The 13,234-nt window shown below is 51.1% G+C and overlaps 1 protein-coding gene across 2 annotated transcripts in view; it reads right to left on the bottom strand.

Moving 5' to 3' along the window:
• The window catches only part of SDR42E2 (short chain dehydrogenase/reductase family 42E, member 2), a 29,561-nt gene extending 19,041 nt beyond the window's left edge, over positions 1-10,520 (bottom strand). The window contains exons 1-6 of one of the 2 annotated variants that reach the window (XM_030925410.1): positions 10,429-10,520; positions 6,597-7,460; positions 6,032-6,127; positions 3,504-3,561; positions 2,015-2,133; positions 374-449 (exon numbers count right to left, since the gene is read on the bottom strand). In XM_030925410.1, the coding sequence (XP_030781270.1) occupies positions 374-449; positions 2,015-2,133; positions 3,504-3,561; positions 6,032-6,127; positions 6,597-7,424 (1,177 nt within the window). In that variant the 5' untranslated portion in view covers positions 7,425-7,460; positions 10,429-10,520. Of the gene's footprint in view, positions 1-373; positions 450-2,014; positions 2,134-3,503; positions 3,562-6,031; positions 6,128-6,596; positions 7,654-10,428 lie in introns of those variants that run through there. The other variant, XM_030925409.1, reaches the window with a different exon arrangement.
• Between the last annotated feature and the right edge of the window lie 2,714 nt (positions 10,521-13,234).

Raw genomic sequence — 13,234 nt, 5'->3', positions numbered from 1 at the left:
CAAAGTGTTACATCTCATTCCACACTCATAATTTGGTGCTCTTTTGTCTAAAGAGAGACCCTAAAGCTGGATCCACTCCTATGCAGGAGAAAAGAGAGCCAGACCTGGGTTTGCTCAAGTCTCTTCGCCACCTGACTGTGAGCTATGTAAGGGCAGACACTGGGCCTGACTTCTGGGCTGTATCCCTGGCGGGGTGCAGCCACACAGCAGGTGTTCAGAATGTGCTGAATGATGAATGGGCAAGACCCTGGGAAACCATCCTTTGGGAGGAAAGTGGGTCTCAGTCACATGTTAGCATGAATCACACAGGTATTTTGGACGAGGCAGCAGTGGGCAGGTGCATTTGGTATAAGCAGAGCCTCATGATACTCACCTGGGAGAGGTGTCCCATTGGCCATGAGGGTCAATTGGTCGGCGATGGCTTTGGTTCGGGAGTAGTGGTCTATGTGCTGCCAGAGGCCAGGAAAAACAGAACCACCAGAGAGGGTCAGCAATGCTGCTGGCAATGCTTGCCCAGCCTGGCCCAGCCCCAGGGCTGCACCTTCCCTTGGGAATCCCACTGGGATATGGCCAAGCCCTGAGCCCCATGACCTTTCCTCTCCCCCGGGTGGGAGAACAGTGCATCTCCTTCCAGAGCCACAGGAGCAGAGGAGCACTGGGTTCAGAGCAGTAACAATGACTAGGGGCAGCCCAACTCAGGGAGACTCCTGCTGGCCCCAGACACCTGTCCTTGCAAGGCTGATGCTGGACACACGCTGGATGAATTACCTACACATGGCTCTTTTGTGTTCACATGGCATTTTCACATTGGTTATCTTACTTCCTGCTCTGCACAACCCCATGGCAGTAGTGTTACCATGCTGGGATGAAGAAACAGAGGCTTTTCTGGGTGCAGTGGCTCATGCCTGTAATCCCAGCACTTTGAGAGGCCCAGGAGGGAGGATTGATTGAGCCCAGGAGTTTGAGACCAGCCTGGGCAACACAATGAAACCTATATCCACTAAAAATACAAAAGTTAGCTGGGCGTGGTGGTGTGCGCCTGTAGTCCCAGCTACTGGGGAGGTTGAGGCAGGAGAATCACTTGAACCCCAGAGGTGGAGGTTGCAGTGAGCTGAGATCCTGCCACTACACTCCAGTCTGAGTGACAGAGCAAAGCAAGACCTTGTCTCAAAACAAAACAAAACAAAAACCGCCTGTAATCCCAGCACTTTGGAAGGCTGAGGCTGGCAGATCAGGAGGTCAGGAGATGGAGAACATCCTGGCCAACATGGTGAAACCCTGTCTCTACTAAAAATACAAAAATTGGCTGGTTGTGGTGGTGTGCACCTGTAATCCCAGCTACTTGGGAGGCTGAGGCAGGAGAATCGCTTTAACCTGCGAGGTGGAGGTTGTAGTGAGCCAAAATCGCGCCACTGCACTCCAGCCTGGTGACAGAGTGAGACTCTGTCTCAACAAAAAGAAAAAAAGCCAGGCGCAGTGGCTCACGCCTGTAATCCCAGCACTCTGGGAGGCCGAGGCAGGCGGATCATGAGGTCAGGAGATACTGACCATCTTGGCTAACACGGTGAAACCCTGTCTCTACTAAAAATACAAAAAATTAGCCGGACGTGGTGGTCGGCACCTGTGGTCCCAGCTACTCGGGAGGCTGAGGCAGGAGGATGGCGTGAACCCGGGAGGTAGAGCTTGCAGTGAGCAGAGATCACGCCACTGCACTCCAGCCTGGGCGACAGAGACTCCGTCTCAAAAAAAAGAAAAAAGAAAAAAAGAAAAAGTAAAAAAACAACAAAAAACAAAACAGAGGCTCAAAGGGCTTAAGTGATTTGCTCACGGTCAGGGTCACATGGGTAGAATGTGGCCAGGTTGGGGAGTGCTGATGCCAGCCAGTTTTGGGGGCCCCTTCCTGCTAGGATGCATCCTGAGTTGTGAAACCAACCTTGCTTCCACCCATTCCTACCCTCTGAGCTGTGGGTCCCTGGCCCGCGGGCCCCGCCCACCTCTCCCAGAAGACAGGTACCTCGTCCAATGGGAAATATGGCACGGAGTCCTCATCGCCCTGCTCTATGGGCTTCCCACCAAATGCAACGTTGACAGTGCTGGTATAGATGAGCCTCGGAACCCGCTGGCGAACACAGACTGCAGCAGCAGGTGCACATAGCAACAAATACACACACACACGTGCAAAGACACAGACACACACACGGGACACATGGGACACATGGGACACATGTGAGCATGGAGTCGGCTAAGGAGGTGCCATGCAGATCTCCACCCAGTTTTCAATGCACAACTTGGACCCCCGGGACCCTCCCAGAATCTACAGCTGTTCAGGAGGGAAGAGTCTTCTGCCCTTAACTTAGGGTGCAGGTCAAGTTCCTGCTCCGTGGGCCTCTGGGAGCCAGGCCTGCTCCTTATTCCTTCTCACTGTGGCTTGGACCCCTGGGCTACCTTGCCAGAGACAGGTCAGAAGAAGGTCTCACTGGATGGAGACCTAGAAAAAAGCACTCTAGAATCAGAGACATACGGGATAAGGCAGGACATGTCCAGGCAGCCCACACATGGGTCTTCGATTTTGGTGCTTCAGCAACTTTTTATTGATTGATTGATTGATTGATTGAGATGGAGTTTCACTCTTGTTGCCCAGGCTGGAGTGCAATGGCGCAATCTTGGCTCACCACAACCTCCGCCTCCCGTGTTCAAGTGATTCTCCTGCCTCAGCCTCCCCAGTAGCTGGGATTACAGGCATGTGCCACCACGCCCTGCTAATTTTGTATTTTTAGTAGAAACAGGGTTTCTCCATGTTGGTCAGGCTAGTCCCGAACTCTCGACCTCAGGTGATCCGCCTGCCTTGGCCTCCCAAAGTGCTGGGGTTACAGGCGTGAGCCACCATGCCCAGCCTTATTTATTTATTTTTAAATTTTATTTATTTATTTATTTATTTATTTTGAGACGGAGTTTTGCTCTTGTTACCCAGGCTGTAGAGCGGTGGTATGATCTCAGCTCACTGCAACCTCTGCCTCTCAGATTCAAGCGATTCTCCTGCCTCAGCCTCCTGAGTAGCTGGGACTACAGGCATGCACCAACACGCCCTGCTAATTTTTTTGTATTTTTAATAGAGACAGGGTTTCACCATGTTGGCCAGGCTGGTCTCGAACCCCTGACCTCAGGTGATCCACCCCTGTCGGCTTCACGAAGTGCTGGGATTACAGGTGTGAGCCACCGTGCCCAGCCAGCTTCAGCAACTTTTCTTTTTCCATCCCCTAAGCCCTCAGAGGTAACTCTGGTCCCCATGTTCCCAGACATGCTAAGACCACACTGACACACTCATGTGGGGCCCTGGGCAGGTCTGCAGTGCACAAGGGATGTGCTGCCCCCAGGCCCTCCCATTGATGGCAGAAGGGCCCCACCTCTGTCTCCCAGCCCTACATCTGGGAGCCGGGCCTGCAGCAGGAGAAGGGAGAGAGGGGGAGATGCATAGCAGGTCATACCTGGTTCTGAGCACCTACCATCAATCACTAGTTTGGTGCCTCCGACATTTATAGACTCAATCTGCTCTTTCTGCAGCTAAAACACAAGACAGGTGAGAAAGTCATGGTGCTACCCATGCCTTCTTGCTGAGGCTGGAAGGCTGCGCTTGGGGTCAGGTGGGACAGGGCAGCAGGATGTTCACCTCAGAGACAGGGATCCCGAAGGCCCACCTGGAGTGTGGGTGCCTGGCTCTGCCACCATCTTCCTGGGTGGCCAGGGAAGGTTCTGCCCCCACATCTGGCCCTCAGCAACCTAATCTGTAAAGTGAGGGCAAACCTCCTCCCCTGGGTGGTGGGTGGGACTCAATATGACACTTGAGAGGACCTGGCACAATCACTGGCACAGAAGACAGGCTCAGAACCTGCTCTCAAAGCCTCAGTTTCCCTATCTGTAAGGTGGACGTGGTAATATGGGCTGGGCCCTCATGAGGGAGCTGGGGTGTGAAAAACAAAAACTAGGCGGCTATGAGGGCTCCTATGGGCCAGGGACAGGGCGAGAGCTTCCCAATCCACGATCTTATTTAATTCTCATCACACGAGGAGATGAGCTCCATGCTTATTTTTAAGCTATATTTATTATTATATTTTTTGAGATGGAGTTTAGCTCTTGTTGCCCAGGGTGGAGTGCAGTGGTGCAGTCTTGGCTCACTGCAACCTCTGCCTCCTGGGTTCAAATGATTCTCCTGCCTCAGCCTCCCAAGTAGCTGGGATTACAGGCATGCACCACCATGCCTGGCTAATGTTTTTGTCTTTAGTAGAGATGGGGTTTCATCACATAGGTCAGGATGGTCTCGAACTCCTGACCTCAGGTGATCCACCTGCCTTGGCCTCTCAAAGTGTTGGGATTATAGGCATGAGCCACTGCGTCCAGCCTATATTTATTCTCTTAAAAATTTTTGGCCAGGCGTGGTATCTCATGCCTGTAATCCCAGCACTTTGGGAGGTCGAGGCAGGTGGATCACTTGAGGTCAGGAGTTTGAGATCAGCCTGAGCAACATGGCAAAACCTCATCTCTACTAAAAATACAAAAATTAGCCAGGTGTGGTGGCGTGCGACTGTAATCTCAGCTACTCAGGATAATTGATTGAATCTGGGAGGTGGAGGCTGCAGTGAACCGAGATCGCACCGCTGCACTCCAGCCTTGGAGATAGAGTGCAACTCTGTCTCAAAAATAAATAAATAAATAAAAATAATAAAATTTACTTTTATTATTTTTAAATAGAGATGGGGTCTCATTATGTTGCCCAGACTGGTCTCGAACTCCTGGGCTCAAGCAATCCTCCCACCTTGGCCTCCCAAAGTGCTGGGATTACAGGTGTGAGCCACCATGCCTGGCTCTATATTTATTCGTGTTGCGGCTGTTTTTGTTTTATAGGCAACACGATCAAGGTTAAAAAGAATTCAAACAGTAAAATGGGTGCATGGTGAAAAAGAAGTTTCCCTCCCACTCCTGATTCCAAATCTTCCTTTTCCCTCCCCAGAGGCAGCCACTGTTAAATTTCCAGGGTTTCTCGAGATAATCTATTCTCATTAATATCAGCATATAAGCATGTGTGAGTATAGAAATAAACAGTTTCTTTAGCTTTTTTTTGGAAACAGAATGCCAAACACTGCTTTGCACCTTGGAAACTGTTTTTTTAACCTGCACACTTTGAGTTACCTCTTTCTTTTGAATGGCTGCATAGAATTTGACTGTAAAACACAATTTATTTAAATAGTCCTCAACTGATGGGTTATTTCTGGTGTTTTGTTATTAAAAACAATGCTGCAAATACACAAATGAGTGTAATTTCTGAGGCAACGGGTGTACGTATGTTTTGGTGGATACTATTACTCGCTCTTTGAAGAGGTTGTTACTAATAGTAATATCCTCACTTTCCAGATGATGAAAGAGGATCAGAGAGGTTAAATAAACTTGCCCTAGATAACACAGTTATGAAATGGCAGAACTGGGGCCAGGTGCAGTGGCTCATGCCTGTAATCCCAGCACTTTGGGAGGCCAAGGTGGGAGGATTGCTTGAGCCCAGGAGTTCGAGACCAGTCTGGGCAACATAATGAGACCCCATCTCTATTTAAAAATAAATAGGTGGATCACCTGAGGTCAGGAGTTTGAGACCAGCCTGGCCAACATGGTGAAACCCCGTTTCTACTAAAAATACAGAAATTAGCTGGGCGTGTTGGTGGTACCTGTAATCCCAGTTACTCGGGAGGCTGAGGCAGGAGAAGCACTTGAACCTGGGAGATGGAAGTTGCAGTGAGCTGAGATTGTGCCACTGCACTCCAGCCTGGGTGACAGTGTGAGACTCGGTCTCAAAAAAACAAAAACAAAAACAAAGCCAAATGCCTGAACTGGTATTTGGTCTCAAGGATGCAGGATGTAGAGCGGGAGTAGCCCAAGTCCTTCCTACAGTAGGTGAAGCATGATAGGGAATGCATGGGCCTGAGGGCAGAGCCAGGACTGGAACCCCACTCTGTCTAACTCCAGGTGTTGTGTGTGAGGAGCCTACCTTCTCAGCCCCAGACATTCCATAGGAAGCCATGTGGAAGACACAGTCCACCCCTTTGAAGGCATGGTACAGGGCTTCTTCATCTCGGACGTCAGCCTGCACCAGAGGAAAAAGAGATGAGGGCAGGGGGTTCAAGTCCAAGGCAAGAGATAACACCTCTGTACCTTGCTTGGTCTCAGAGCTGGCCTCCTGACCCAGCCCAGTACAAGCCTCTGTAGCATCAGGAAAGGCTGGTGGGGAAGGATTCACTAAATGATCCTACAGGGCACTATGAGCATCATCCCCTGCTCATTCATCACACTCTCTAGGTCACAGGGGCTGTGCTAGGTTTATGTGTACTGTTTCATCAACTCCCAGTGAGACCCTGTGAAGTCGGTGTTAGTTACTATTGTCCCCTTTCTGTGACCACAGCTGCCCGGCTGGTAGCACTAGAGCCAGAGCTATAGCTCAAACAGTCTGGCTTCAGGGTCTGTGCCCCTAAACCCCACACCACAGGTTTCACATCAAACACTGGCTCCTGAGCATCACCACTACCCCAGTCTATTAAGACCCTTGTCCCTTGTACCTGGATGAACTCGGTTTCCGGGGACAGTTCCCACTGGGGTCTGCGGCGGTCAAGCAGAATGACAGGAGTGCCACTCTTGGCCAGGTGAGATCCCAGGCTAAAGCCCAGGTAGCCTCCTCCTCCAGTCACCAGAACCTTCTGCCTGGCAACCTTTGTGGGTCTGGCTTGAGTCTTCTGCTGCGGTGCTGGTGTTGGGGTTGTTGTTGACTCACCGGGTTTGGGTCCAGTCCCAGACCCCTGTCTGAGCCCAGGTCCTAGCTCTGGCTCAGGTGTAGACCCAGCTCCTGGCCCAGGTACCGATCCAGCTCCTGGCCCAGGTACTGACCCAGCTTCTGGCCCAGCTCCTAGACCATGTCCCAACCCAGCTCCTAGACCAGGTACAGACCCAGCTCCTGGCCCAGGTACAGACCCAGCTCCTAGACCAGGTCCAGAACCAGCTCCTGGCCCAAGTACAGACCCAGCTCCTGGCCCAGGTGTAGACCCAGCTCCTAGACCAGGTATAGACCCAGTTCCTGGCCCAGGTACAGACCCAGCTCCTGGTCCAGGTACTGACCCAGCTCCTGGCCCAGGACCTTGACCTGGTCCAGTCCCTGAAATAGCACCAGGCCTCGGAGCAGCACCAGAACCCGCCTGAGGTCCTGGAATAGCTTTGGGCCCCAGTCCAGACCCTGGAATGGCACCAGGCTTTGGTGCAGGCCCTGACTCAGACCCTAAACCAGACCTTGGACCCGAGACCTCTCCACAGGCCTGGCAGACAGGGCAGCTCTTCTCACCCTGGCCTGCAGCTTTGCAGGCCTCTGGGGAGGAGCCTGGGGGGTTGGACTTCATCCTCTACTGAGCCATGCAGACCCAGAAACTGACCACCTGTGGGAAAAAAATAGAAGAAATAATGCTCTAGAATAATTTCATGTCACATAGATTATTAGACCTCTAGGACTGAGGGGAGCTCCAGGTGGAAATTAGAGACTTTCTGAGTTCCCAGGGAACCTGTCCCTTTCAGAATCTCAAGAATCTCCAGTGGGGGCCTGGCGCGGTGGCTCACATCTGTAATTCCAGCACTTTGGGAGGCCAAGGTGGGTGAATCACTTGAGGCCAGGAATTGGAGACCAGCCTGGCCAACATGGTGAAACCCTGTCTCTACTGAAAATGCAAAAATTAGCTGGGTGTGGTGGGGCACACCTATAATCCCAGCTAGGAGACTGAAGCACAAGAATTGCTTGAACCCAGAAGGCAGAGGTTGCAGTGAGTTGAGATGGTGCCACTGCACCCCAGCCTGGGCAATAGAGTGAGACTCAACCTCAAAACAAAAACAAAAACAAAAAAATCTCTAGTGTGGCTGCTGTCCTCTGCACAGAGAGTCAGAGACAAGGAAGCCAAGACTTGGGTTTTTAGAGCTAGGGAAATTGAGGCCCAAAGTCACACTGTGTGACTGAGGTTGACATAAAGCAACTGGTTGACTTCTCTACCAGTTTCTTAAAATTCCAGTTTCCATGGAGCACCAAAGGAAGACAGGGCAAATCATCCAGCGGGAACCTCACCAGAATGGGAGGTGGCTGCTTTCTGACTGGGGAGATGGGGAGGGCCTTCTGGAAGAGGGGGAAGAGAGAGGAGGAGGAGGAGAATCCACATGGATCCAAAAGGACTCTGCACCCTGGAAACTTGTACATGACTCCAAGTGCTGTGCCTGTCCCCACCCTGACACCTGCCGCCTCTGGTCCTTCCAGGTCCAACAGTAGTGTGGGTGGCTGGTACCACAGGGTCTGCCCAATCCCTCTGCATGCTTTAGGGTCTGGTCTATGGGTCTAGGGGGACAGCACTGAGGATCCTGTTATTTGCAGCCTCAGACTACTTTTTTTTCTCTGTCGCCCAGGCTGGAGTGCAGTGGCGCAATCATAGCTCACTGCAGCCTCAACCTTCCCTGCTCAAGTGATCCTCCCATCTTAGCCCCCGAAGCAGCTGGGAATACAGGTGCATGCTACCATGCCTGGTAAGTTTTTGCATTTTCAGTAGAGATGGAGTTGTTTACCATGTTGGCCAGACTGGTCTTGAACTCCTGACCTCAAGTGATCCTCCCACCTCAGCCTCCCAAAGTTCTGGAATTACAGGTGTGAGCCACCGTACCTGGCTCCCAAGATCTTTTTTAGATTTTTGAGACAGAGTCTCACTCTGTTGCTCAGGCTAGTAGTGAACTCCTGAACTCAAGCAATTCTCCTGCCTTGGCCTCCCAAAGTGTTGAGATTACAGGCATGAGCCACTGTGCCCAGCCCTCAGTCTAGACTCAGGGCAAGCCAGGCTGTCAGTCACTGTCACCATCGCCCATCCCCCCACCCCCCTCCCGACCTCCCGCTCCACCTGAGGACGATGCTGGATGACCAGGGCCAGGTGATCATAACCACAACAACAGCAACCATGTGCTAGGGACCTCTATGCGTCAGGCCCTACATATGCAGATAGGCGCGTCTCTGCCCTGCATGGCATATACTAGCTGCATGAAAGAATGGGTATTTGTTGAGTGACTGGACTGATGAGCCCCACGTTTTTTGCTGGTGGTGGTCAGAGGGCAGGGACTCTGGCAGCTAGAGGGGCTGTATTTTTAATTTCCTCTGTTACTGCCCTGCTCACCAAATGTCTGGGTGAGGAATACAGTCCTGCCCTGTATGAGCACGAACACTCATGGCTTTATTTATTTATTTAGAGAAGGAGTCTCACTCTGTTGCCCAGGCTGGAGTGCAGTGGTGTGATCTTGGCTCACTGCAACCTCCGTCTCCCTGGCTCAAGCAATTCTCCTCCCTCAGCCTCCCCAGTAGCTGGGACTACAGGCACGTGCCACCACGCCTGACTAATTTTTGTATTTTTAGTGGAGATGGAGGTTTCACCATGTTGGCCAGGCTGGTCTTGAACTCCTGGCCTCAAGTGATCCGCCTGCCTTGGCCTCCCAAAGTGCTGGGATTACAGGCGTGAGCCACCGCGCCCAGCCCACTCATGGGTTTAATGAGAGAGACCGCAAATCATCATGGAGGAGGGGCCTAAATCCCCCAGAGGGAGAGGAGAGGCTGCAGCCAGGTAGCAAGCCCTCCTCTTATACTCAGGCCCAAAGGACTCTGTTCTGGGGAAGGGTCTATGGGACCAGAGTTGACTTTCTACCCTAAGGGGATGCCTTTGTGGCAAAAGCTGGACTCAGACTTGGGTACTCACTTGTTGGGGTGTGCCCTTGGGTAACGGCCTTAAAACCTCACTGTACCTCAGTAGGCACAACTGCGAATGGACCCAAATATTTCTGGCTGCTCTGGCTCCTCACAGGGTGGTCATGAGAAAACAGACGCCAGAATGCCTTGCAAGGCTAGACTGCAAAGCTCCAGGAGGATTTCATTCCCTGGAGTGTCCCAGCACCTAGAACAGTGCCTGGCACAAAGCAGGCGGCCAGCGAATGCTGCTGGGTGAACAAAATCTCTGGGGCATGTTGGGGATCTGGCCGTGCTATCGTCGTGCGCCAGACCCACCCCGGACATGGCTGCACTCATTCTTTTGGAAGTTCAGTGAAGTACAGGCTGTGGTTCCCATTACCCAGAGGTGGAAACTGAGGCCCAGAGAACATGAGGAAACTTTGATGGAGTCACAATGTCTCTGCCGGAATCCAGGTCGATGGGGACCCCAAAAGCGGGTTTGGTGGAAGGAACTGGCAAAAGGGTGGGGAGCGTCAGGGACTGACCCTGGGCGCGCTGGGCTCGCGGGCAGCTCGTGGGTGGGGGTCCCCTCCCCTCTTGGCCCCCTCGCCCTCCCTGTCCCCCCCGCACCTGCGTCCTTCCCTGGCCCGCGTCCGGGCTTCGCTCACCTGGCCCGGGCTCCCGCGGCGCTGCGTGCTCCCCGCGCTGCGCCAGACTCCGCGCCGCCAGGGCCACCGGGCTACCTTCTCCTCCAGAGGGGGCAGAACGGGGCGGAGCGTGGCATCCGGACCGCCCCCCCGCCCCTGCTCCTCTGCACCCGGCGGGGAGCACCTGCATTCTCTCAGGTGGAGACCCGCAGGCTCTCATAGAGGAGAAACTGAAGCCAGTAGGGCCGGGATGGGCGAAATGGTCCACGCTTCTGGTGGGAAAAGACACAAAGGCCCTGCGTGCCGGGCTCTGTCCTGCCGGCCAAGTGGTCCTAGAACCCCAAGAAAAAGGGTTTCATCTATATCTGGGAGCAGAATTGCTGGGTCATAGGATTACTCTGTGTTTAGAGAAGAACCGCCAAACTGTTTTCTAAAGTAGCTGCACTATTTTACAACCCTACCAGCAGTGTATAGGGTTCCAATATTTCCACATCCTTACCAACACTTATTATCTATGTTTAAAATTTTAACTATTCTGTTGGGTGTGAAGTGGTGTCTCATTGTGGTTTCATTTATATTTCCTGATAGCTAATGCTGCTGAACATGTTTTCATGTGCTCATTGGCACATTAATGTGTTTTCTTTGGAGAAGTGTCTGTTCAAATCCTTTGCTCATTTTCAGCTATTTGTTGATTTTTAAGAGTTCTTTGTATATTCTGTATATAAATTCCTCATCAGATAAATGATTTGCAAATATTTAAACAAAAAGAAAAAAAAAAGTTCTTCTATCATCCATCCTTCCACCCATCCATCCAACCTTCCATCCATCCATCCTTCCACCTATCCATCCATCCTTCCACTTATCCATCCAACCTTTCATCCATCCATCCTTCTACCTATCCATCCATCCTCCCACCTATCCATCCAACCTTCCATCCATCCATCTTTCCACCTATCCATCCATCCTTCCACCTATCCATCCAACCTTCCATCCATCCATACTTCCACCTATCCATACATCCTTCCACCTATCCATCCAACCTTCCATCATCCATCCTTCCACTTGTCCATCCAAACTTCTATCTGTCCATCCTTCCACTTATCCATCCAACCTTCCATCCGTCTGTACTTCTACCTGTCCGTCCAGCTTTCCATCTATCTGTATTTCCACCTGTCCATATGACCTTTCATCCATCCATTCTTCCACCTGTCCATCCAACCTTCCGTCATCTATCCTTCCACCTATCCATCCAAACTTCCATCCAACCTTCCACCCATCTAATTCATCCCATATATCTTTCTTTCCTTCCTTCTACCCATCTATCTACTCTTCCTGTCTTGCAATCTTCCAGTCATCTCTGTTGATTTATGCATCAATCACATCATTCTACTTTTGATGGATGCTTCTTCAGTGTTGGATAATATCACCCTTTGAAAACTCATGTTCAGCTGGGTGTGGCTCATGCCTGTAATCCCAGCACTTTGGGAGGCTGGGGTGGGCAGATCACTTGAGCCTAGGAGTTTGAGACCAGCCTGGGCAACATAGTGAGAGCCCATCTCTATGAAAAAATACAAAAAAAATTAGCCAGGCATAGTGTTATGTGCCTGTAGTCCCAGCTACTTGGGAGGCTGAGGCAGGAGAATCACCTGAGCCTGGGAGGTGGAGGCTATGATGGGCTGTGATTGCGCCACTGCAATCTCACTGCTGGAAAGCTCAGGCAATGGAGTGAGATCCTGTCTCAGTAAAAGAAAACTCATGTTCAAGTGGTGGTATTAGAGGGTCAGGCATATGCCCAAGAACTCACAACTGCTGTAATGGAGCCACAGGGGCTGAGAGCAGCAAGGGCTGGTCACTTTGCTCTGAAAAGGACAACTGAAAAAGCCTCCACCCATACAACACCCTTTGTGGGCATAGGTGTGGGGAAGAGAAAAACAAAATCTTAGTCTGCATGTTGTATGAGCCAGATGGTAAGAGATCTTGCTTAATCCTCATAACTCTGTTTTAGCTCAATCTTAGAGACAGGGAAACAGGTTCGGAAAAGGGGCTCCAAATGTGGTGGGGAAAAGCCATGGGGTCTGTCCTGGATTTAAATCTTGGCTTTGCCACTTTCTTGCTGTGTGTCTTTGAGCACCTATGAGGCTCAGTTTCCTCATCTGTAAACTGCAAATGATGTGCACTTAATCGTTGCGATGCTGTGAGGTATATGACTAACATGCTTTATGCAAAATGTTGAGCATGGTGCTGGCTCAATCAGTGCGCAAACAGTGGTAGCTGTTCTTCTCATTACATGAGAAGTTGGGATTTGAACCTAGGTCCTGTCCTTCCCCACTTCATAAGCCATGTGTCTGAGTCCAACCTTCCATTCATAAAGGCCAGCCTCTTCTCCCACCAACAGGGTCAGAGAACTCACATTCCCCGGTACCAGCTGCTGATATTGTCTTGCAAAGAGAAGGATAACTTATATCTGTGATGGGTTGAATTGTGTTCTTCACAAAATTCATATGTGGAAGTCCCAATCCCACATACTTAACCCTAACTCTGCAAATAGAGTCATTGCAGATGTAATGAGTTAAGGTCATAGTGGAGTAAGGTGGGCCCCTACTCCAGTATGATTGGTGTTCTTATAAAGAGGGGAAATTTGGACAGAGATATGCACATAGGGAGAATTTCATGTGAGGACTGGAGTTATGCTGCCCAAAGCCAAGGAACTACCAGAATGGAGAAGTCTGGAATGGATCCTTCCCAGTGTCTTCAGAGGGAGCATGGCCCTGAGGGCACCTTAATCTTGAACTTCCAGCTTCCAGAACAATAAGACAATAAATTTCCA

This window comes from Rhinopithecus roxellana, chromosome 20 (assembly GCF_007565055.1).
Source record: "Rhinopithecus roxellana isolate Shanxi Qingling chromosome 20, ASM756505v1, whole genome shotgun sequence".
Taxonomy (NCBI): domain Eukaryota; kingdom Metazoa; phylum Chordata; class Mammalia; order Primates; family Cercopithecidae; genus Rhinopithecus; species Rhinopithecus roxellana.
Note: the sequence above shows the minus strand (reverse complement) of the source record. Positions and strands in the feature narration are given on the sequence as shown.